This window comes from Equus przewalskii, chromosome 10 (assembly GCF_037783145.1).
Source record: "Equus przewalskii isolate Varuska chromosome 10, EquPr2, whole genome shotgun sequence".
NCBI lineage: Eukaryota > Metazoa > Chordata > Mammalia > Perissodactyla > Equidae > Equus > Equus przewalskii.
The window spans coordinates 31,495,507-31,516,599 of NC_091840.1; the positions used below are offsets into that span (position 1 = coordinate 31,495,507).

Genomic DNA, 21,093 nt, shown 5'->3' on the forward strand with positions numbered 1-21,093 from the left:
CGAGAGTTCTTTATATATTAAGGATATTAAGCCTTTGTCAGATATATGACTTGCAAATATTTTTTCCCAGTTAGTGGGTTGTTTTTTTGTTTCAATCCTGTTTTCATTTGCCTTGAAGAAGCTCTTTAATCTGATGAAGTCCCACTTGTTTATTCTTTCTATTGTTTCCCTTCTCTGAGAAGGCATGGTGTCCGAAAAGATCCTTTTAATACTGATGTCAAAGAGTGTACTGCCTACGTTTTCTTCCAGAAGCCTTATGGTTTCAGGTCTCACCTTTAGGTCTTTAATCCATTTTGAGTTTATTTTGGTGAATGGTGAAAAAGAATGGTCAATTTTCATTCTTTTACATGTGGCTTTCCAGTTTTCCCAGCACCATTTGTTGAAAAGACTTTCTTTTGTCCATTGTATGCCCTCAGCTCCTTTGTCAGAGATAAGCTGTCCATAGATGTGTGGTTTTATTTCTGGGCTTTCAATTTTGTTCCATTGATCTGTGCACCTGTTTTTGTACCAGTACCATGCTGTTTTGATTACTGTAGCTTTGTAGTATATTTTGAAGTCAGGGATTGTGATGCCTCCCGTTTTGTTCTTTTTTCTCAGGATTGCTTTAGCAATTCGGGGTCTTTTGTTGCCCCATATGAATTTTAGGATTCTTTGTTCTAATTCTGTAAAGAATGTCATTGGGATTCTGATTGGGATGGCGTTGAATCACACAGAGCCTTCTTAAGGCTGAAGTGTGCATGTGCACGTGTGTGTGCACGTGCACGCATGAAGGCAGCCCTTTCTGAGAACTCAGGGGGATCAGGGCTTCCTACACCACCTCATCCTGGCCTGTCAGACCGCGTAAAGCAGGGAAATGGCACCTTACCGACTCCCAACAAGTCTGTTTGACGGATGAGCTTGGCCCAGAGAATTGAAAGTGAAGGGCTCAGTTGGGGAGGGACTTTTCTTGACCGGCAGGAAGTGGGGCCTTCGGTCACCCAGAGTTCCCAGTGAGGCGCCTCCAGGCACCCGGCGCCCTTAGCAGAACCCAGCTGGGCTCCGTGAACATGCCGCCTTTGGGTGGAGCGGCCTCTAATCCTAGGGCCACTTGGCTCTGTCCTTGGTGGAGATGGCTCGTGTCACTAATCATGGTCCCCTGACAGCAGGGAAAGAATGAACCATGTCTTCCCCCCCTATCTGGGGATCTCAGACCTCTCTTCTCAGAGCACTCCAAGTCCGAGTCAGGCAGTCCCTGTCCCTGGAGGCAGTCATGGGCAGGAAGGCTTTGCCCGGAGCTGCTCTTACCGCGTAGAAGCAGTGGCTCCTAGTTCTCAGCTTAGGGTCTCTCAGCTCTAGTCTGAGTGGTGGGCGGTGGGCACTGGGGATCCAGGTGGGACATTCAGGATTTCGCGGGTTGAGTGACGTGGCCTCAGGGTAGCAGTATTAAATGCCTTCTAGGGGGCCCTCCCGGCACAACAGCAGGGGGTATCTGGCTTGGAAATGGTGCAGAAACAGTGCTTCCTGAGCTGTAATTAGCTGAGTAGTTACAGCTACCTGTCTGTAGGGGGCTGTAGATCGTGGGTCTCGGGGCTTAGAGCCTCGGTCTCTTGGGAGCAAGCTGGGCTGGGAAGGTGGGTGGCAGCAGTGTGACCGTGAGCTACAGAGCAGCAGGCAGGGAGCCTGTGTTGTGGCCCCAGGCAGCTGGTTCTGTGTCAGTGTGAACTAGGACTGGGAACAGAACAGATGAAAGTGGCGGAGGGGGGTGGGAGGATGGTAGAGGGGGCGGAGGGGGCGTGGCACTAATATGTGGGCCAGGTCTGGGTTATGGTGTGGATCTCTTGGGGTAAGGACCAAAGCCAGACTGGAAGGTATGTCTGAGTGCTGGGCCTCTGCCTTCTTACAGTAGTAGAGCCAAGTTCTGAGGGGGGAGGGGGCAACTGCTGGAGGGGCAGAACCCCTGGGATCAGCCCTTAGTTTCAAAGGGGCAGTGGGGTGAGGGACTCTCCCAGCTGTTCTGAGAGGCAGTTTGTGTCTTGGGTAGCAACTCTGCCCATTACACACACATGTGCACACCTAATTAAGTCTGTGATCCTGGGCCCTTGGTGTGTAAAGGGGAGACTGCTGCCTGTGGGTCATTCAGACAGAGGATTCTTTTTCTTTGTTTGTCCCCCATTCCTTTTCCTCTTTTTCTGAGATCAGAGAATTGCTGCAATACTCTGGTAGTCACGACTATGAACTCTGCTGAAATGGGATTGCCTAGTTAATAAGGAGTCAACCTAAATTTACTGACGAGGGGAAAGCCTAGGTTCAGACCCCAGCCCCACTCCTGTTGCGTGCGACCTGTTGGTGGGACTTGATCTCCCGACAAGAGGCCCCATCAGGTGCGTGCTGCCTTCTCCTGAGAGCCCCTTCCCCCCATAGCCTCTTTGCCTTCTCAATTTTTGTTTTTTTTACGTGAAAGACATTGAACATAAAGCCAATCTCCTGTAATCTACACTCTTTTGGGGTGTGCAAGTTGTTGCAGAACAGTGATTCTCCAACTTAATGGCTCTTTGGAATCACCGGGGTTAAAAAGCCCGCTGCCCGGGCGTCACCCTCAGATTCTGATTTAATGGGTCTGGGTGCTGCCTTGGGATTTTAAACCTTCCCAAGTGGGGCTAATGTGCAGCCGAGTTGGAGAACCACTGTTAGAGAAATTAAAAATCTCTCTTTCTGAAAGGAAAAATGAAGACCATCTCTATTCGCAGATAAGAAGAAGCTATTCGAACTGCTGAATGAGGTCAGCAAGGTTGTGGGTTACCAGATCAGTGTGCCAACCTTCCCCTCTCCAACACTGAGAGGCTTGGTGTGCATCCTCCTCAGTTTCCCCTGGCATTATGTGGACGTAGACATCACACACACGTGGTCTACAGCTTTCATTTTCTGTTTCACAGCAGTTTTCCCATGTCAGTGCGTGAGATCAGCTTCCCTTTCCAACACTGGTGTGTCCATGCGTTCTGTAATCTATTCAGCAGTGATTCCTCTGAATTGTTTCAGATGCCGCCCCCGAGGACCTCCTTATATATGGACCTCTGCCTGTGCAGAGCTGTTTTTTCTTTTTGGAAAAGATTCTGGGTGTGAGACTTCTGGGTCATAGGGTATGGTCATAAAGTTTTACGAGCAGTACAAACTTCCCCTTTTCTTGGTTCATACAATGCCTCGTCCCCACAGACCCATTAATTAGCGGGTTCTGGATTTAATGTGAGGCAGAATATGAGTTCCAGTCCCTTGGCTGTATGACCTTGAGTTACTTTAACCTTTAAGATGGTAATACATTCCAGGGCAGCCCAGTGGCCAAGTGGTTAAGTTCGCGTCCTCTGCTTCAGTGGCCCAGGGTTTCACCGGTTGGGATCCTGCGCGCGGACATGGCACCGCTCATCAGGCCATGCTGAGGCGGCATTTTGCATAGCACAACCAGAGGCACTCACAACTTGAATATACAACTATGTACCGGGGGGCTTTGGGGAGAAGAAGGAAAAAAAAGATTGGCAACAGATGTTAGCTCAGGTGCCAGTCTTTTTTTTTTTGAGGAAGATTAGCCCTGAGCTAACTGCTGCCAATCCTCCTCTTTTTGCTGAGAAAGACTGGCCCTGAGCTAATATCCGTGCTTATCTTCCTCTACTTTATATGTGGGATGCCTGCCACAGCATGGCGTGCCAACCGGTGCCATGTCCACACCTGGGATCTGAACTGGCGAACCCTGGGCCGCCGAAGTGGAACGTGTGCACTTAACTGCTGTGCCACTGGGCTGGCCCCTGATTTTTGGTTTTAAGAAGACATTATTTTTGCAGACAGAATAAAATTTGCTGGCGTGGGAGGGCCTGAATACAAGGATTCTAGAGTAAGTCCATCACATACCTCTAATGAGAGCTAACTCTGCTTTGTGAAGCACTTAATACATATCTCAACTAATCCTTGTGCCAAACCTTCTTTACGAGATGTGTCTCCACCTTAAGGTGAAGAAAATTGAGTTTTCTATCTCCTTTACATGTCTACTGCCTTCTTCTAGGCCCTTATTGTTTCTCCTTGCCTGGATCTGACTGACTTAGGTCTCCAGCTACCTTTCGCTCCTTTCTGCTCCCAGAATCACCTGGAAATGTAGTTTGGTGTGTAAGCCTTGCAGACCTACGCTCGTTCTCTGTTGCCTACTGATGAAGTCCAGACTCCAGGACCCTCTTCTAGCCCACTAAACAACTTGAGTGTCCGAGCATGACCTCTGTCTCCATGCCACTGTGTGTGTTTTGCTGGTTCCTCGCCCTGGAGCATCCCTTTATCCTTTAAAAAATCGTATTCATCCCTTGTTCTGGTTCTTTATTACTGTGTAACTGCTGCTTCATTGACTCATGATCTTGTGGGTACATATGAGGGACATGTGTATGTGTTGATTCCATGGGTGTTTAAAAATGCTCCAATGTCACCTGAATAGATAAGTGTTCTGGGAGTTTAGAGAACTAAATCTTTAAACATAACTTGCCCCTTGGGGGAAAATAGGGAGAATTTGGTGTCGAGAAGTGATGAAGAAAGGGAGTTGGATTCAAGAGAAGTCTCAGCTTGTTTCACGGGAGTGTGCGTGGATGAGGAAGCAGAAGGGGGAGGTGTCTCTTCCTGCCCACCCTCCTCCAGCAGATCACGCAGAGTCCTGGGTGTGAACAGAGGGGGGGCGCTCGTTTGGAGGCAGGGAGAGGGAAAGCACACCTGTCGGTTGTCTTTCCCATGCACTCGCATCAGGATCCTCCCACGTGACTCTCACAGCATCCCTCTCTCCTCTCCTCCTGTTCCCCCAGGTGTAATTGCTTCAAGCCCGCAGGATGGCCATCCAGTTCCGTTCGCTTTTCCCCTTGGCGTTGCCTGGAATGCTGGCGCTCCTCGGCTGGTGGTGGTTTTTCTCTCGTAAAAAAGAGCATATTAGCAGCCATGACGAACAGGTGGAGGCCAGTGCCGTGGAGCTGAGGCCGGACCCTGCCCTCAGTGAACCACTCCCTGGGGAAGACGCCTGCCCTGGAGTAGTGTCCACACCCCCCAGCGTCACACAGCCGCCAGAGAAGGAGCTGTCCACCGCGAGCAGTCCTTCCACGGAGCCCCCAGCCTTGCTGCGGGTGCATCCAGCCTGTCGCAGATCAGAGTCCTCAGGCAGCCTTCCTAATGCCACGGACATGAGATTTCGACCGGGAATGCACAAAGACGACAGTACAAGGGTAGAACTAGCCCTGACGGGTGATGAAGCCAAGTCTGTTCCTCCAGAGTGTCCCTCTCCATCCCTGAAGGGTGTTCTGTTCCCCCATGAAGCAGTTGAGGCATGTAAGCGAGAGTCCACTTTCAGCAGGACAGCAGGGCGGGGCCAGCAAGGTGGCGTAGCCCCCACTGAGAAGCTTGGCCTCGGAGAGAAGGCAAGAGAGACAGGCGGGGCCGAAGGCACTGGTGACGCAGTGTTGGGAGAAAACTTGCCGGAAGAAGATATGTTGTCCCAGGAGCATGGCTCTGAATTGCAGAACGGCAAGGCTCCCGGCCCAGCTCCCTTGGGAGGAGGGGGAGAGGAAGGGAAGAGCAGCCCGCCCCTGGTGGAGGAGGATGCAGCAGGGAAGTTGTTGAGTAGCTTCGAGTCAGCTCATGTGGAGCTGGCGAAGGATGATGAGACGCCGGCACCCCAGGTCAGAGGTGGCAGAGCTCGGGGTGGAGACTTCACAGGAGAACTGCGCAAAGAAGAGACGTTGGATAAAAATGAGAAGATTGAGCAGGCTGCCTTCGAGATCATCTCCAAAGTGATCGTGGAGGCAACTGAAGAAGTGCTGGCCACCACGATGGGCAAGATTGCAGGTCGGGTGTATCAGGCTTCAGCTGGTCAGCTCCAAGGGCAGAAGGAGGAGAGCTGTGCCCTGGTCAGCCAGAAAACCTCCCTGGGGCAAGATGCCGGGGAGCCCACTCTGGCCACAGCAGAGGCAGCCACAGGCCCGTCAGACGCTGCCCTGCCCTCTCCAGGCCTGCCGGCAGAGGACCTGTCACCACCAAAGACCTATGTGAGCTGCCTGACCAGCCCTCTGTCCAGCCCCACCAAGGATGGGAAGCCAAAGAGCTCCGCATACCACATCTCCCTGGCCCCCTGCCCACCATCGGCCACCCTCCCCAGAGAGTCGCTAGACGAGGCAAATGTCCTGGTGGAAGATGCGGGCTGTGTCACCTGCATGTCCGACAACTGCCAGGGTGGCCCGACTTCAGTGGCCTCCTCTGGGCAGTGCTCAGATTCTGTCAGCACTTCAGGGCTCGAAGACTCTTGTGCTGAGACCAACTTGAGCCCCAGGGACAAGGCCATCACCCCGCCGCTGCCAGAAAGTACTGTACCCTTCAGTAATGGGGTGCTGAAGGGAGAGTTGTCAGACTTGGGGACTGAGGATGGATGGCCTGTGGATGCGGAAGCAGATCATTCGGGAGGTAGGAGGGTCTTGGGTGGTCCTCACTTAGAGGACCGGGGGTGGTGTCCCTTTATTCCATAGGGAAAGGGTGCTGGTCTGCCTCTCCCTCTCTACTTCTCCAGTAATGGTCTCTTCAACTCTGTCCCAGCTGGCCTGCAGAAAGTTGGGTACAGCATAGAGCTGGTGGGTAACTGGGAAGTTAGGCTACCCTGAACCCCAAAGCCATGGGAGCTGTAACTTGATTCAGCAGCCAGTGACCCTCCCCAGCCCTTCCGAAGGAACCAGCTTGCAGGTGGCTTCACCAGTGAACCTATGTGTGCCTCGTTCTCTCTTTTAAACCTCTTAATGGAGAGGCAGCCTTAGCTTTAATTCCCTTGAGTACCAAGAATGGGTGTGAGCTTTTTTAATGGTTTATTTCCTTTTAATCATGTGCTTGTTCCCACGTCTTCACCTGCTTTCCTTCTCCAGAAGCTCTTTCCGGGTAAGTGCCCAGAGAATGGCCCCAGCTTTGAATTGAGTACTTGCGGGAGGCTCATGCTTGCCTCGTTGTTGTCAGCTCCTCCTTCGCGGACAGCCTCAGCCACTTTCTTTGTGTGCAGCTGCAGCTCCACCCACCCCGGGAAAAAGAGGGGTAATTTGGTAACGAAGTGTCCACTGGGTTTTTCGAGTGCTGACCCCAGCGTAGACAGTTCAGACCGCTAACGTACAGGTCAGCAGCTCCTGACCCTGGTTTCTCAGCTACCCTGGGGTATTTTCGTTTATCTCATAGAAAGAGGCTATGCAGTTCCTGCAGAGGTCTCTGGCTTGTTGCCCTGGAGCCGTTCCCTACCATTTCAACTCCAGAAAGCCTGGGAGCGTTAGTACTTCAGCAGCATCTTGTGTGTACCACACACTACTTTTTGTAATCTCTAAGATGCTATTGATTAAGACGCTGCTGTTTTATGTACCACTAAAAGAAAAATAAATGCTGCTGATTATGGTATAGAAGACCAGAGACTGTAAGGTGCACCCTAACTTCAGAGATGTTAAAATGTTTTTTCTTAAAAAAAAAAAAAAAAGCATCTTAAAATTGGTGAAAATCTTTTAAGAATAAAGGAGTTTCCCTTTGTCTATTGCCCCTCAGCTAATTCACAAGCCCCTCAGCCTTATCCTGCCAACTCTAGGTTGATTGTAGTAGCTACTCTGATGGGTGGAAGGCATCTGAGTTCTGGCCTTGCAGGAGCGGAGGCTGTGACTGCGCCAAGCCGAGGTGGTGGGTGGGGAGGCGTGGGGATGGCAGGTGGAAGCCTGGGAGCTCCATTCACCGAGCGCTCACTTGCGCCAAGCTCCAGGCTCGTGCCTTCCCCTCATTCTCACAGTAGCCTTGCCTTGTGTGTGAGGAAGTTGAAACTTCGAGTAGTCTAGGGACCACCCAGCTGAGCAGAACCTGGCCTTTGAGTGCAACCCGCTGCAGTCCCGGTGTGGTCTGAGCCACCCCTAGGTGGTGTTGGGGTGGCAGGTATCGGCCAGCCCTGTTCTGTCGGGCAGAGGCTGGGGCTGTGTGTGAGCGGAGCGCCTGTCAGCCTGCTTCTGCGTCTAGCAGGCTGGCTAAGTGGCTGCCCTAAGGAGGGGTGGTTCTCCCTGCCTGAAGCCCATCCCTGGTGTGGAGGGAGGAGGTCACTTTGAAGGTGACTCTTCCTTAGCTGGGAGTGGAATTCATCTAAGCCTTACTCCTCTGCATCCAGCCAGCACATGGATTGCCTGGCAAATGATCACATCCAGGGTTTGGAGAAACATGTGGAAAATAACCCAATTAGTAGAATCTCAGGAGTGATCTATTTCTGGCAATTGAGTCGTCCATATTTAAGCTGCAGCCACTTTTCTTAAGCTGGTCTGGCCCCTGTTTTTCTGTGCTAGTCCCTTTGGCACACTCCTGAGAGAGAGTGGAGCTGCTAAGTGGGTGCCAGCGCCCTGCTTCCCACTCTGTCCCCTTGGGAATGAGCTTCAGCTCCGTCTCTGACCGGGGGTTAAGACCCGCCATGAGCCCGGAAGAGCATTCAGAGTTGCACAAGTCAGGCCTGAGCAGAGGGAAGGGAGGGCTTCCCTCATCCCCTTCTGGCAGGGCCCTGATCCGGATGAGAGCAAGGGAGAACGCTACGTAGCTCGGTGTGGCTGAAGGCCACTGCCCATTAGCCCAGGCCTGGGGCCTTTGGGACTGGGGACCCCTCGTCTGAGGGGCTGGCGTAGCTGGAAGGGTGTGGACCAGCTGTGACTGGTTGGCCTTCGTGGAGGGCTGCAGCAAATACCTGGCTTCTGGGACCGTGTGGACCTGTTGGCCTGTCCCCTCCCCCATGCCATGGACTCTCCTTCCTGGGCCAGCGTCTTTCTTCCCAGTTCACCACTTGTCTCTGCTCCAGCAGCTGTGGCTGGGTGTGGCTGCCAATTAAGCAAGTGGGACTGTAAGTGACAGGCTAAAATTAGGTGTATCTACACCCCCAGTCCTCCTTTCATTGGGGTTGTTCTGAGCCTTCTAGACTGTGACTTGACAGTCACCTGCCAAGCTTGAGGAGGGGGCGTGGGGCGGGGGACTCCCGGGAGCGTGAGTTTGGAAGTTGTGCATTATTAACTGCTCTGAGCCCGTGTCTGTGTGTCTGTGTCTGCTGCTTCCTCCCCTGCAGGTTCGGACGGGAACAGCATGGATTCGGTGGATGGCTGCTGCGGCCTCAGGAAGACGGACGGTTTCCAGAATGCCCAGGCAGGCTCCACTCCTAACAAGGTCGACCTCATCATCTGGGAGATTGAGGTGCCAAAGGTAAGAGCTGCCAGCTCACAGTTCCCTGAGGGCCAGGGTCATCAGGTTTGTGGGGTGGCCTCCGAGGGAGGGACAGCAATCCAGAAGAAGCCCCTGAGTGAGCCAGAGGCTGGAGGAAGGGGAACGCCACACTTTGCAGGGTTCGCAGAGCTGCCTGCAGAAGGGAGTTCCCCCCGCTGCCATCAGGGGCGTCCTGTTCTTGTCCTCTTCCAACTCACAGGCCTGCCTGCCTCCCCTGGGGCTTTTCCCCTGTGTGCTCAGGCTCAGATCTGTTTGGAGATGCCAGCAAAGACCAGACTGAGGACGTGGGCCGGCCAGGAGTCCCTTCACTGTGCTCTGCTCAAGCTCTCCAAGGCAGAGTGTAGTTCTAATTAAGCACAGCATAAATCCAAATTCTAGAGAACTTGAAAAGCGTAGAAATGTAGGAAGAAAATAAAAATCAGCTCGAATCCTACCCCTGAGAGTGACTGCGAAGACTTTTATTTCCTCCTCCTCTTGCACCCTGTGGTTTTTAAACAAAACTGAGATTGTTGCTTTAATTAATGCTTTTAAATATTTAACAATTTAATTTTCCTGTGTTATTCTTTGAAAATGTAATTTTAACTGCATTATTCATTGTGTGAATGTCAATTGACTTCACGGGTCCCCAATTCCAGGGTGCTTAAGCGGTTTCTAGCTTCTTGCTGTTCTAACTTACAACTTGCTAGCTTGATCTTGATGTTTATCTCTGGGGCTCAGAAATAATTGCAATCTCTGGGGGCATTTAGCTCCCTGCTGCGGCAGAGGCTTGGCTGGGTTTGAACTCTGGGTCATGCGGGCTGCTGTGACCCGGGATGCTGGCTCCCTTGGTTGTTCCCTCCCCCAGTGACCCTGAGAGTGAGTGATCCTATACTCTTCTCCTACAGTGGTTGCAAAGGGCACATCCAGGCAGCTCTGGGTGCCGAGGGACTACGGCCCTGGTGGCTCTGCTGGGGTGGGGTCGTTGGGGATTATTTCAGAGCTCCTCTTACGTCATGGCTAAGTTTGGCTGCTTCTGTCCGCCTTGAACTCTGGTCTGCTGGCCCTTGTGTTCTGAAGGCTCCAGCCTGCTGTCGCTTGGCAGCAGGAGCCCAAGGGTTCTTTCTTGGACCTTTATTTTCAAATTGAGCCCCTTTGTCTTTGGACCTGAGTATACTGGAAGAGATGCAGGAGTTGTAAGTCGGCCCTTGTGCTGGGGAAACATCTCATAGTGTGGATTTGGGAAGAGAAGATGCTGCCTTCGCAGCTGTCTGGATTTGGATCATGCTGTCGGGGATGAAACGGGAACTGCCTGGTCCTGGAGCCAGACTGCCTAGTATAACTGCTTCGTAGCTGTGTGAGCTTGGGCGAGTTAGTTAGTCTCTCTGGGCTTGTTTCCTCATCTGTAAAATGGTGACAAAGGTTTCTGTTTCATAGGTACTATGAGTAAATGTGAGTGCTTAGAACAGTGTCTGGCAAATGAGTGCTGACATGTTAACCGTTAATAATGTTTGAGCTTGCCCTTGTGTCAAACAGACGCAGGTCTTTGGGAATATAGGCAATTGGTTTCTCGTTAACTCTCATATCTCTTTCTTTCTCTCTGGAAGCACCTAGTCGGTCGGCTAATTGGCAAGCAGGGACGGTATGTGAGTTTTCTGAAGCAAACATCTGGTGCCAAGATCTACATCTCAACCCTGCCTTACACCCAGAACATCCAGATCTGCCACATAGAAGGTCAGGGGCCGCTGCTGCCCTGTGTTTGGTTTTCTTCCTTGAAATGTAAAGCCGTCTGAGCCTCAGTTGTTCCCTGGTGGCCTCTAAGCCTCTGAGTAGAAAACCCTGCTCACCCAGGTGGAGGGAGCACTGGGTGTCTTCCCTTTAGCCCTTGTCTCCAGTTTAGGTGCTTGAGGCAAGGAGAGGCAAGGGCACTCGGACGGAGGGCCAGGGGTCCTAGCTTTACAGTACCCCGTGCCCCACATGGCTCCATCACAGAGCAGAAATGTGTCCCCTCTGGTCAATGAGGGCCAAGTCTTGCCCATCTCCTTGCCTCCTGTTGCATTCAAAGCACGGGTCACAACAGCAGATGTATCGCTTGAAAGGTCAGTGGGTTTGAAGCCCCTTTAGATGCCTATCTTCCTAAGGCAAAGCTTGGCATTTTGGCACCTTAAAGATGTACGTGAACTCTAGGAAAAGTCCTGAAGGATAGGGAGTGTGCCTGAGTTTGGTTTTGCAGAATTTGTCGTACCCACTGTGACTGTGTCCTGCTTCCACCCCCATTTAGGCTCTCAGCATCACGTAGACAAAGCACTGAACTTGATTGGGAAGAAGTTCAAGGAACTGAACCTCACCAATATCTACGCTCCCCCACTGCCTTCACTGGCACTGCCTTCTCTCCCAATGACTTCCTGGGTGAGCATGCTCCTGGGGAACCAGGACTTCCGATACTCCTTTCCCCCATCCTACCCAAAACAAGAAACTCCCAAGACCATGGGCCAAAAAGGCCAAGAGCTCATTGATGCCAGTGTCCTCTCAGCTCTGACCTCCGGTCATTTCCTCTTCTGGCCTGTGTTCTCTGGGGTCAGGATCAGGGCTGGAATGCTGGTAGGAAACCAGAGGCCTCTCTGTCCCTACTTGAAGGACCCCTTGCCCCTGGCTCTGCCGCCTGGGCACCCTTTGTGTTTTCAAGGCATTTGCCTAGAAAGGGTTATAGTCCATCCAGGGGGACATGGTGTGTCCAGACTGGCGTGGGACTCCACAGCGTGTCCAGAGTCACAGTCTAACACCTCTGAGGCCTGGATCAGACCCACCATTGTGGGCTTGGATGGGCTTGTAATGGGTCGTCATGTTCCTTTTTCCCTGATGAGCGGGTGTGGTGGTGGCCCTGGTGAAGGATTCCCTTCCCCTTCCCTCTTCACAGGACGTACCTAGATTATAAAGGAGAAGGAATCCCCCCGAGGCCCCGGAAGCCAGCTGGCTCTTTGGAGGTTGTCCTGGGAGTTTGGCAGGAAGAAAGGCTGACATCTCGGGGCCCGCTGTGTGCTGGGGGCTTCAGGGTCTTTTGGGGCCTGCCACTCATATCCTGCGGCCTGCCTCCAGCCCTTTTAGGGCCTCATCTCATTGGGAATAGAATTGAAGGGTTCTGTAGGCCAAAGACCACTGCATTTCACACAAGTGGGCTGAACGTGCTGCTTCAAGAAAGCTGCCTCCCTGACCTTTGTTCAGGACGGTTGACCTTTTGGTTCTGTATCTTCACCTCCAAAGACCCTTGTGCTTTGGGGGAAGGGATGGATGTTTGGGAACTGAACCCCACTCCATGCTTCCCTTCAGAATCAGGGTTTTTTGCAGAAGGCTTGGCCCCAGGCCCACTCTCTATTTCTAAATCATTGAGTGGTTGGTAAGGCTTCCTTCCCTTGTTCTCTGTGTGGCTTGGTGGGACTGGGGAGGAGATCCCAGATGCCTCAACCAGCAGCATTGGGGCAGGGGCAGAGGCCAGGACACTTCTTGGGGCCACCTGATTGAAAGTGGACTAGAAGCCCTGTTGTGTCTAGTCGCCCTGTGTGTTGCCTGTAGCTTAGCATCAGCAAAACTGGCGTCTAAGAACAAGACTTCTAGGAACCAGTCTTGGCTTCTTTTAGGGCCTTTAATGTGAGGCCTGGCCACTGAGCAAACCTACTTTGCAAATCCTAGAGTGGGAATGAGTTAGAAGGGTGTCTGTGGAGTGTAGAGAAGAGCAAATACAGCTCAGACTGTTGCAGACCTTGACAGTGGACCCTTGCCAGCAGAAAGGCAGAGTAGAGAGATGCTGTCAAACCTGAAGCTCCTGGGGTCAGCTGCAGGCCCAAAGGAGCTGCCTGCAGGGTGTGAGGGCCTGCCCACCTCTTTTTCTCGGGTACTTTGTTCTCAGTGGCCACCTCATTCCTGATTGCCCTCCCTGGATGTTACTGACTCATCAAAAGAGGTGGGGGGAAGGGAAGCTCTGGTTTGTGGCCCTGGCCCAAGCCAGCAGGTCCCCACCCCAACCCTCCATTAACAGCTGGCTCTTGACAGCCTTCCTACCACCCTGAGATGAGGCCGCCTCTGGTGGTTGCTCGTGGTATTGCAGGACAAGGGCTCCAGTGGTGTCACACACTTTCCATGGCTACAGTAGTTTTCCTTGACCCTCTACCATCTGGGTTTCTTTGGGTTGCCATGGCCTTTTGAAAGATACGCTGGTTCAGAGACTTGCCCTGGGGCCTCGGGGCTTCTCCCAGACCTGAGAAAGGTTGCTGCAGTGCCCACTGCCCCCTCCCCTTCTCTGCAGCTCATGCTCCCCGACGGCATCACTGTGGAGGTGATCGTGGTCAACCAGGTCAATGCTGGGCACCTGTTTGTGCAGCAGCACACGCACCCTACCTTCCACGCGCTGCGCAGCCTGGACCAGCAGATGTACCTCTGCTACTCCCAGCCTGGAATCCCTACCTTGCCCACCCCGGTGGAAAGTGAGTGCTACCCTGGGAGTCAGAGGGGAGTGCTGGGCTCTGGCCAGGCCAGGGGGAGAAGCATTGGGGTGGCCTGTTCTGCCCTTGCTCTTGACTGGAGGAGGCCATTCTGGGATCCTTTGTGGGAATAGCATCCTTGAGCTCTTACCATTGGTTTGGAGTTTCTCCAGACTGATTGTCCTGCTAGCCCAAGCTGGTGTTTCCATTGGTTGACAGATGGGTTGGAGTGGAATATTGACGCATGGATTCAGATCCCAACTGTGCCACTTACCTGTTGAATGGGCCTGATGCCCACTTGTTCCAGGAATTGGGGTTGGATACTGTGTTATGTGTGAAGTACCTGGTGCAGATGCTGGTTCCCGTAGAAGCTCCCTAAGAGCAGCAGACCCCTGCGGTGGGTTGGCTCTCTCCATTTGACAGATGAGAAAACTGAGCCTCTGAAGGCAAGTGACTTGCCTGAGTGACAACTGAGCAGGAGCTGGAATCTGAACCCAGTTGCACTCCTGAGCCTGTCATTTGTCACTATGATCCTTGTTGTCCTTGTTAGCAAGAATTGAATGTCAGGACATCTCTCCACCCACCCCATCAGGGAATCCTAACCTGGAGCCCCCCAGTGGGCTTCCAGGCATTAGGAAAATGTTTGACATTATCTGTAGCATTGTTATGGTTTTTTCCTTTGGAGAAATAAGGATTTAGTTTTCATCAGATTTTCTAATGTTGCCTCAACCCAGCAGTAAAGACCAAACTGGAGTCCAAGAGGTGACTGCACCAGGGGTCAGGGTCAGGACACAGTGTGGTGGGCTGTGTCTCACAGGCCCTCATCCCCACTGGCCTGGGGCAGCTGCTGAGGGCACTACTGGGTGACCTCACCCCGTGGTTCCCTCTGTCCTGCCCCAGGGTAGGGTTGGTGACCATTGGGGCACTTGCTCTCCAGCCTTACTGGCTCCCCAGGGCATAAGTGCCCTCAGCACCTTCCTGAAGCCAAGGCTAGAAGAAGTGGGCTCTAGGCCTGGGAGTCCCCTTCTGATCAACTTCTGAGTTGTCATGGGCTGGAGCACCCTTGAGATACCAGGCCCCTGAGATCTGCTGCACTTGGGGTTCTTGATTCTTTCTGGGACTTTCTCTCAAGTCCCCAGTCCCTGAGTTTTGGATTTTACTTGGTTTATTTCAGTTAATCTGCATTCATCTCAGGCTTCGGAAAGTTTCAGAGTAAATACATCTGGATGCGTGCTTTTTGGTCTGGATAGCTTTCTGGGTAGCACATAGATGCTGGGCTGAATGTCACATGTCCGGGTCCTTCCATTGGCCAGTCTTGGCTCTTGGAGGCTTTGGGGACTCCTTGCCGTTCCTTTGCCCTGTGAAGGTGCAGGCCTCTGAGAAGGAACGTGGGGAGATGGGTAGCATTGACCGGCGTGACCCTTGTTGCCCTGCCCTGGGCCAGGCGTGTCCACACACTTTCCTCCTGCCCTGTAGTAACGGTCATCTGTGCTGCCCCTGGTCTGGATGGTGCCTGGTGGCGAGCCCAAGTGGTAGCCTCCTACGAGGAGACCAACGAAGTCGAGATTCGCTACGTGGACTACGGCGGCTATAAGAGAGTGAAAGTGGACGTGCTCCGGCAAATCCGGTGAGTTGAGACCCGTCAGGCAGACAGTCATGGGGCCTGCCTGTTGGGGGATGTGTGATTTCTGCACAGCCGGCTCAGTCCTCCAAGCCTGGGGCATAAGTTAATTCCCCCGCCTGCTGCCTACTCTCTTTGAGCAGAGTCTGATGTTAACAGACTCCATTGTTCACCTCAGCCAAGCTGAGCTAGAAAGGCCTGTCTCGTGGAGGGAGTCCCCCCAGTGTCACACAGCAAAGGGAAGCAGGCTTCTTTCTGGGAGTTTGATGCGAGAAGTGCCACTGAGGTCAGGCTGCAGCAGGGCTGGCGGGCTGCATTCTGGCGTGCTGGGCGCTGTGGCCTGCTGCCCGTCACATGCTTCACTTCATCCTGGGTTGTGGGGGTCACGGCGCTAAGCAGAAGGCAAATATCAGCTGGAGGGAGTCAGCCTTCAAGTCCATGTTAAATGTGCTTCTTTCTTGCCTTTCTAGGTCTGACTTTGTGACCCTGCCGTTCCAGGGAGCAGAGGTCCTTCTGGACAGCGTGATGCCCCTGTCAGGTAACAGGTGGGGCCTCTGGCCTGGGGAGGCAGTTGTTTGTTGAGAGGTGGCCTTTCTCTTTGGGGGCCCTCATTCTCACCTGGAGGGCTTATGCTAAGAGATTGCTGCCTCTATCTGTTTCTAACAAGTTCTCCAGGGATGCCAGTGCTGCTGGTCCATGGACCACCCTTGTCAGGTCCCTGCTCTAGACTTGACCCAGGCCTCCAACTTTGAGAGGCTTCTGATACTGGCACATTCCAGAATGTAATTGAGACCGAGAGTCTTTGCACCTGTGGTTGGAGGTGGCATTGAGGACCACAGCACTGCTCAGCCGGGCCTTGGCCCCTGGTGGCATTGTGGGGACCGTCCTAACACTCACCTATGTGGTGTCTTGGACTGTGATCACATCACCAGAGGGAGGGGGACTGGTGGTACGATCCTGAGCAAGTTATTTAGCCCTCTGGGAAATGGGGCAGCACCCCTCTTCAGGGTGGCTGAGGGAATTGCATTAACCCAGCAACTGGTAGTGGACAGTGATCACATGGCGTCTATTCATGGTGTGTCCTAGGTCATATTTGTAGGCACCAGTCCATTCATTCCACTCTCTTCCCTCCCCACGTTTGCCCTCTCTAATCTTTTTTTTTTTGAGGAAGATTAGCCCTGGGCTAACTACTGCCAATCCTCCTCTTTTTGCTGAGGAAGGCTGGCCCTGAGCTAACATCCATGCCCATCTTCCTCTGCTTTGTACATGGGACGCCTACCACAGCATGGCATGCCAAGCGGTGCTATGTCCATACCCAGGATCCAAACCGGCGAACCCCAGGCCGCCGAGAAGCAGAACGTGCAAACTTAACTGCTGCGCCACCAGGCCAGCCCCTGCCCTCTCTAATCTTGATCTTGTCCACAGCAACAAAGTGCGTTAGAAACACCACAGTTTAGCTGGAGTCCTGTTGGCTAGAACACTGGGCAGAGGCTTTGTTGATTTTCCTTTATTGCTCCTGTCCAGCCTTCCTCTCTATTTCTGTGCATCACAACAGTCTGTCCAGGCCCAGCTGAAACACTCCTTCCTTCATGAGCCTTTCCCAGACCTTCATAAACCTGCCTCTCCCATCCTTACCAGCTCTTGCTTGTGAGCCTGTTCTTGTACGTAACTTTTATAATCTATGAAGAGCGCTGTCTCAGTGCTCTGCCCACTGTAGAGTCACTGCCCGTCTTGGGCTGTGTGGCCAGCTGCCTGGATTTGACTTCTACCTTCACCTCTCTGGGAGCTGGTTGACCTTCGGCCATCAACCCTTGTCTCTGTTCCCCCTTGTAAAGCGAGGATAACACCTGCTATCTCATGGGGTGTTACTGATTCGGTGGAAGAACACAGACAACGTGATCAGCCCCCAAATAGTGGTGGTGGTGATCTTTGCATTGGAGGCAGAGTTTCTGTCCTTTGGTCCTCTCTCCCCAGTGGGTAGGTAGCACGTAGCAGGGACCCTGAGTGTGTTCAGGTGGAGGCCTGGGCTCTTCTCCAGTTCCACGGCAGCTTCTGGAGCGTTCTACTTGGAAGACTCCTGGAAGTTGTGTGACAAGAATGCTTTGCCTCAGTGAGAATCTAAATGTCACTTTCCCTTCTCATTCTAAAGATGACGACCACTTTTCACCTGAGGCGGATGCAGCTATGAGCGAGATGACAGGAAACACTGCCCTGCTGGCTCAGGTGTGTGGCTGGCGGGTGGGAGCGGGGCAGGCTGGACAGAGTCTGTCTGAGGAGCCTCCTGCCAGCTTCGGCAGTGCCTCCTGCCCTCGCTTTTCATGCATCTGGTCTTCTCGGGAACTGACCTTTGCATTCCCTCTTCCTGGGTTGGCCAGCAGTTTTGTGTTGTGTTTTTATTTTATTTATTTATTTTTTTTGAGGAAGATTAGCCCTGAGCTAACTGCTGCCAATCCTCCTCTTTTCGCTGAGGAAGGCTGGCCCTGAGCTAACGTCCATGCCCATCTTCCTCCACTTTATATGTGGGATGCCTACCACAGCATGGCGTGCCAAGTTGTGCCATGTCCACACCCGGGATCCGAACTGGTGAACCCTGGGCCGCTGAGAAGCGGAGTGTACAAACTTAACCACTGCACCACCGGGCCAGCCCTGGCCTGCAGTTTTTAAGGAGAGGTGCATGGAGTAGCTTCTAAACATGCTTGGGGTTTTTTTGTTTGTTTTGTTTTTTCAGGTGACAAGTTACAGCCCGAATGGCCTTCCTCTGATTCAGCTATGGAGTGTGGTTGGAGATGAAGTAAGTTCTGTCCTTCTTTTCCTTCTAAGTTATGGGCCAGCAGGAATGAATTGATTCTACCGTTGCTGCCTTGTAAGCTAATCGGAGGATGTAACTATGCTAAATGTCCCCTGGGGGGCACTGGTCCAATAGCCAGAGACATTTTTGGTTGCCCCAGTTGGGGGTGATGATGCTAGTGTCATCTAATGAGTAGAGGCCAGCGATGGTACACTATACAATGGTGTGATGGCATCATAAAACACCAGTGGGCCTTTCTGGACGTCTGTCCATTGGGTTTCCTCCCCTCCATCCCATGGTATTAAAACTTAGATTTCTTCAGTGTATTGAAAAGCCTACCCTCATGCCAACAGGACATTTAAGTAAACGCCCCTGTTGGCCTAGAAAATGAGTCATGCCCCCACCGCTGTTACTCTTGTGCCTGTTGCCTGTGGTGGTGGCCTGGGACTGGGAGAGGAAGGGCCCAGGCTGCCTTGAGAAATGACCCCGAGATGCCATGGGCAAAGCTCTCAAGGGGACTTTGTCTTCTAGGTGGTGTTGATAAACCGGTCGCTGGTGGAGCGAGGACTTGCTCAGTGGGTAGACAGCTACTACTCGAGCCTCTGACCCCGTCCTCACAGCCGCTGCTGGAGTCCTTTTTGCACTGTTGAAATTGGGCTTGGCACTCAAGGCAAAGACTTTACATCAGAATAACAAACGTTGTCCTCCCCAGAAAGTCCTTTTTTTCATACTGTAGTCACGTTAAGACATTTTGTCTCTGAGACAAGGAAGGAATGGTGGGTTCTCTTCAAGCCATAGGATGATGTTTAACAAGCCAGTTGGTTTAACCTGGTTCCAAGCTGTTAAAAAAAAAAAAGTGGAAGAAAACAATCTCAACCAGATTGTCCTATTTCCCCTTTATTCCTTCCCGCCTCCCCTACCCAAACCCAAACCTGCTGTAGCAGACAGACCAAGGAATGTGTTGCTTGCTCGAGAGGGTTTCTTCTGCTTTAAAATCTTTCTTCAGGGAGCAAGACATGAATTAACTAACTGGTATCGATCACTTATACCGCTCACGTAAATGAATTTATGATGTTTAACCAGTTTTTATAAACTTCATCTAGGTCTCTCAGAAGGCAGACTTTTTAATGCATATGTAGATACCAGGCAGTCACGCCTCTGGCCTTGGTCCGTCAGGGAGGGAACTGTTATCTTGCCAAGCCTGGTTGTAATTTGTAACCGTTTTCTATTTGTGCAAACTCTGTAAATATGTGTTTAAAAAAATGTAATATTTTGTATAAGATACACTGGAGAACAAAGGGAACTCAAGATTTTTCCACAGCCCATGTCACCTGTGAGCAGAAGTTACTTCTGCAGAGGACAGCTGCCCATCCCAGCTCCTGCCACGGGCTCGGCTCCGTGGCTTCTGCAGACTGGACGTGCCGACTGTATGGGGTAGATTGATCCTGGGATTTTTTTTTTTTCCTGTTTTGCTGTACAAATTTGTTTAAAAAAAAATAAGCAACTCATTGAATTACCTTGCAGTGGTGTGCGTTTGATTCTTTTTTAGACTGGCTTCAGCATTGTGCGATTTAAAATGTCACTTAAACTTATATAAATCTTGAACTGTGTACATGATAGCTTTGAGTACATTTTTTCCATGGTGAAAAGGATTGGGGGTGGGTGTGAAGAGGTAGTTGTGAGTGTGGTGGGCTTGGAGGAGCCCGTCTAAAGGAGACCCATGGCTCGTTGAAGATAAAGTTTAGCCAGCAATGTCCATCAGGTGTTTCCCCTCCTTGCCCCACCAGGTGGCAGCTGAGCTTCCTCTGGCTATCCCCAGTGAATGTCTCAAATAGCCAGGCTTCCAAAATTGTTTGGCTGTGCATTCTTAATAGGTCTGTGAGGTTTTTAATCTACTGTATTGGTAGGCGGGATGTAAAAATGCATCTATCTGCATGGTGAGAGCAGAACAAAGTCTTCACTTAACGGTCCCTCCTCTTAAAGGCAGGCTCTGACCGTTTGGCCCAGGCCTCCGGGGGTCTCTAGAGAGCAGCGATAACCTGAGGGTCCTTCATGCTAAAGGCATCCTCCCACAGAGCTGCAGCCACTCTCCCTGCTGCTTAAAAGCCTCAGTTTCCCTCATCTGGAGGATCAGATAATGGTACCCACCCCATAAGGTGATGAAGTGAAATCGTGGAAGTGTCCTCTGCTTGTGTGGAGATTGGCCCACAGCCTGCTCTTATGTGGTCTTAGCTGCTAGGAGCCCTAAGTCCCGCTGGTCATTGACTTTGGCTGAGTCTTGTTACACCCAGGTTGAAGCTTTTTCTGTACAACTCGGCTTTGCTGGAGCAGAAAAAGGTGTTTGGGAGCCTTCAGACTAGTGTGGGGAGAACTCACAAAGCTTGGTGTCCAGATTTGTCCTTTATCTTTGGGAGCCATTGAGGGGTTTTAAACAGAGGGAACCACAGGATTCTGGTGCAGGGAGGAGGATGGGCGAGGTGGATGGTGGATCAAAGCCAGGATGGTCCAGATGAGAGAGGGGCTTCCTCTGGGGTGGTCCTGGGGCAACAAGCGATAGGGTCAGGATCCTTGGGTAAAACCCCCAGGGCTGGCGGGGGAGGGCGGTGAGGATGAGGAAGTGGGCTGCTGCTGGTGTCTCGGGTCTTACAGTGTTAGCCTTCAAGGATGGGTCCGTTAAACAAGGTTTTGTGTATACGGGAGGAAAAGCGAGTTGAGGTTGGTGAAGGGCACATACTCTTTGAATAAACTCTGTCTCAGATTGTTGTGGGCCTTGGGTTATTCTAGAGTTCTGAAAAGGTTGATTTGGACCATTTTGCCAGTAATCTTGTTGCTTTGACAGAGGAGCGGATTCATGGAAGTCTAGCCCCACCATTCTGGATGTTGGCCCTCCGGGCGAACACATTTTAGACATGTTCTTTGAATTACCTGTGGGCCATGCAGGGGACAGCTTGTAGGTGGTTTGAAAACTTGTGGGAGAAGCTGGTGCTGGAGAGATT

General features: G+C 52.0%; 1 protein-coding gene across 7 annotated transcripts in view; it reads left to right on the forward strand.

Annotated features, from left to right (window-relative positions):
• Positions 1–19,614, forward strand: part of AKAP1 (A-kinase anchoring protein 1) — a 33,509-nt gene extending 13,895 nt beyond the window's left edge. For all 7 annotated transcript variants that reach the window (XM_070560788.1, XM_008512823.2, XM_070560786.1 and 4 more), the window contains exons 2-11: positions 4,803–6,444; positions 9,083–9,216; positions 10,821–10,947; positions 11,495–11,622; positions 13,514–13,691; positions 15,165–15,315; positions 15,780–15,847; positions 17,459–17,532; positions 18,038–18,100; positions 18,629–19,614. In XM_070560788.1, coding sequence (XP_070416889.1) covers positions 4,827–6,444; positions 9,083–9,216; positions 10,821–10,947; positions 11,495–11,622; positions 13,514–13,691; positions 15,165–15,315; positions 15,780–15,847; positions 17,459–17,532; positions 18,038–18,100; positions 18,629–18,703 — 2,616 coding nt within the window. In that variant the 5' untranslated portion in view covers positions 4,803–4,826 and the 3' untranslated portion in view covers positions 18,704–19,614. The remainder of the gene's footprint in view (positions 1–4,802; positions 6,445–9,082; positions 9,217–10,820; positions 10,948–11,494; positions 11,623–13,513; positions 13,692–15,164; positions 15,316–15,779; positions 15,848–17,458; positions 17,533–18,037; positions 18,101–18,628) is intronic.
• The last annotated feature ends 1,479 nt before the right edge of the window (positions 19,615–21,093 follow it).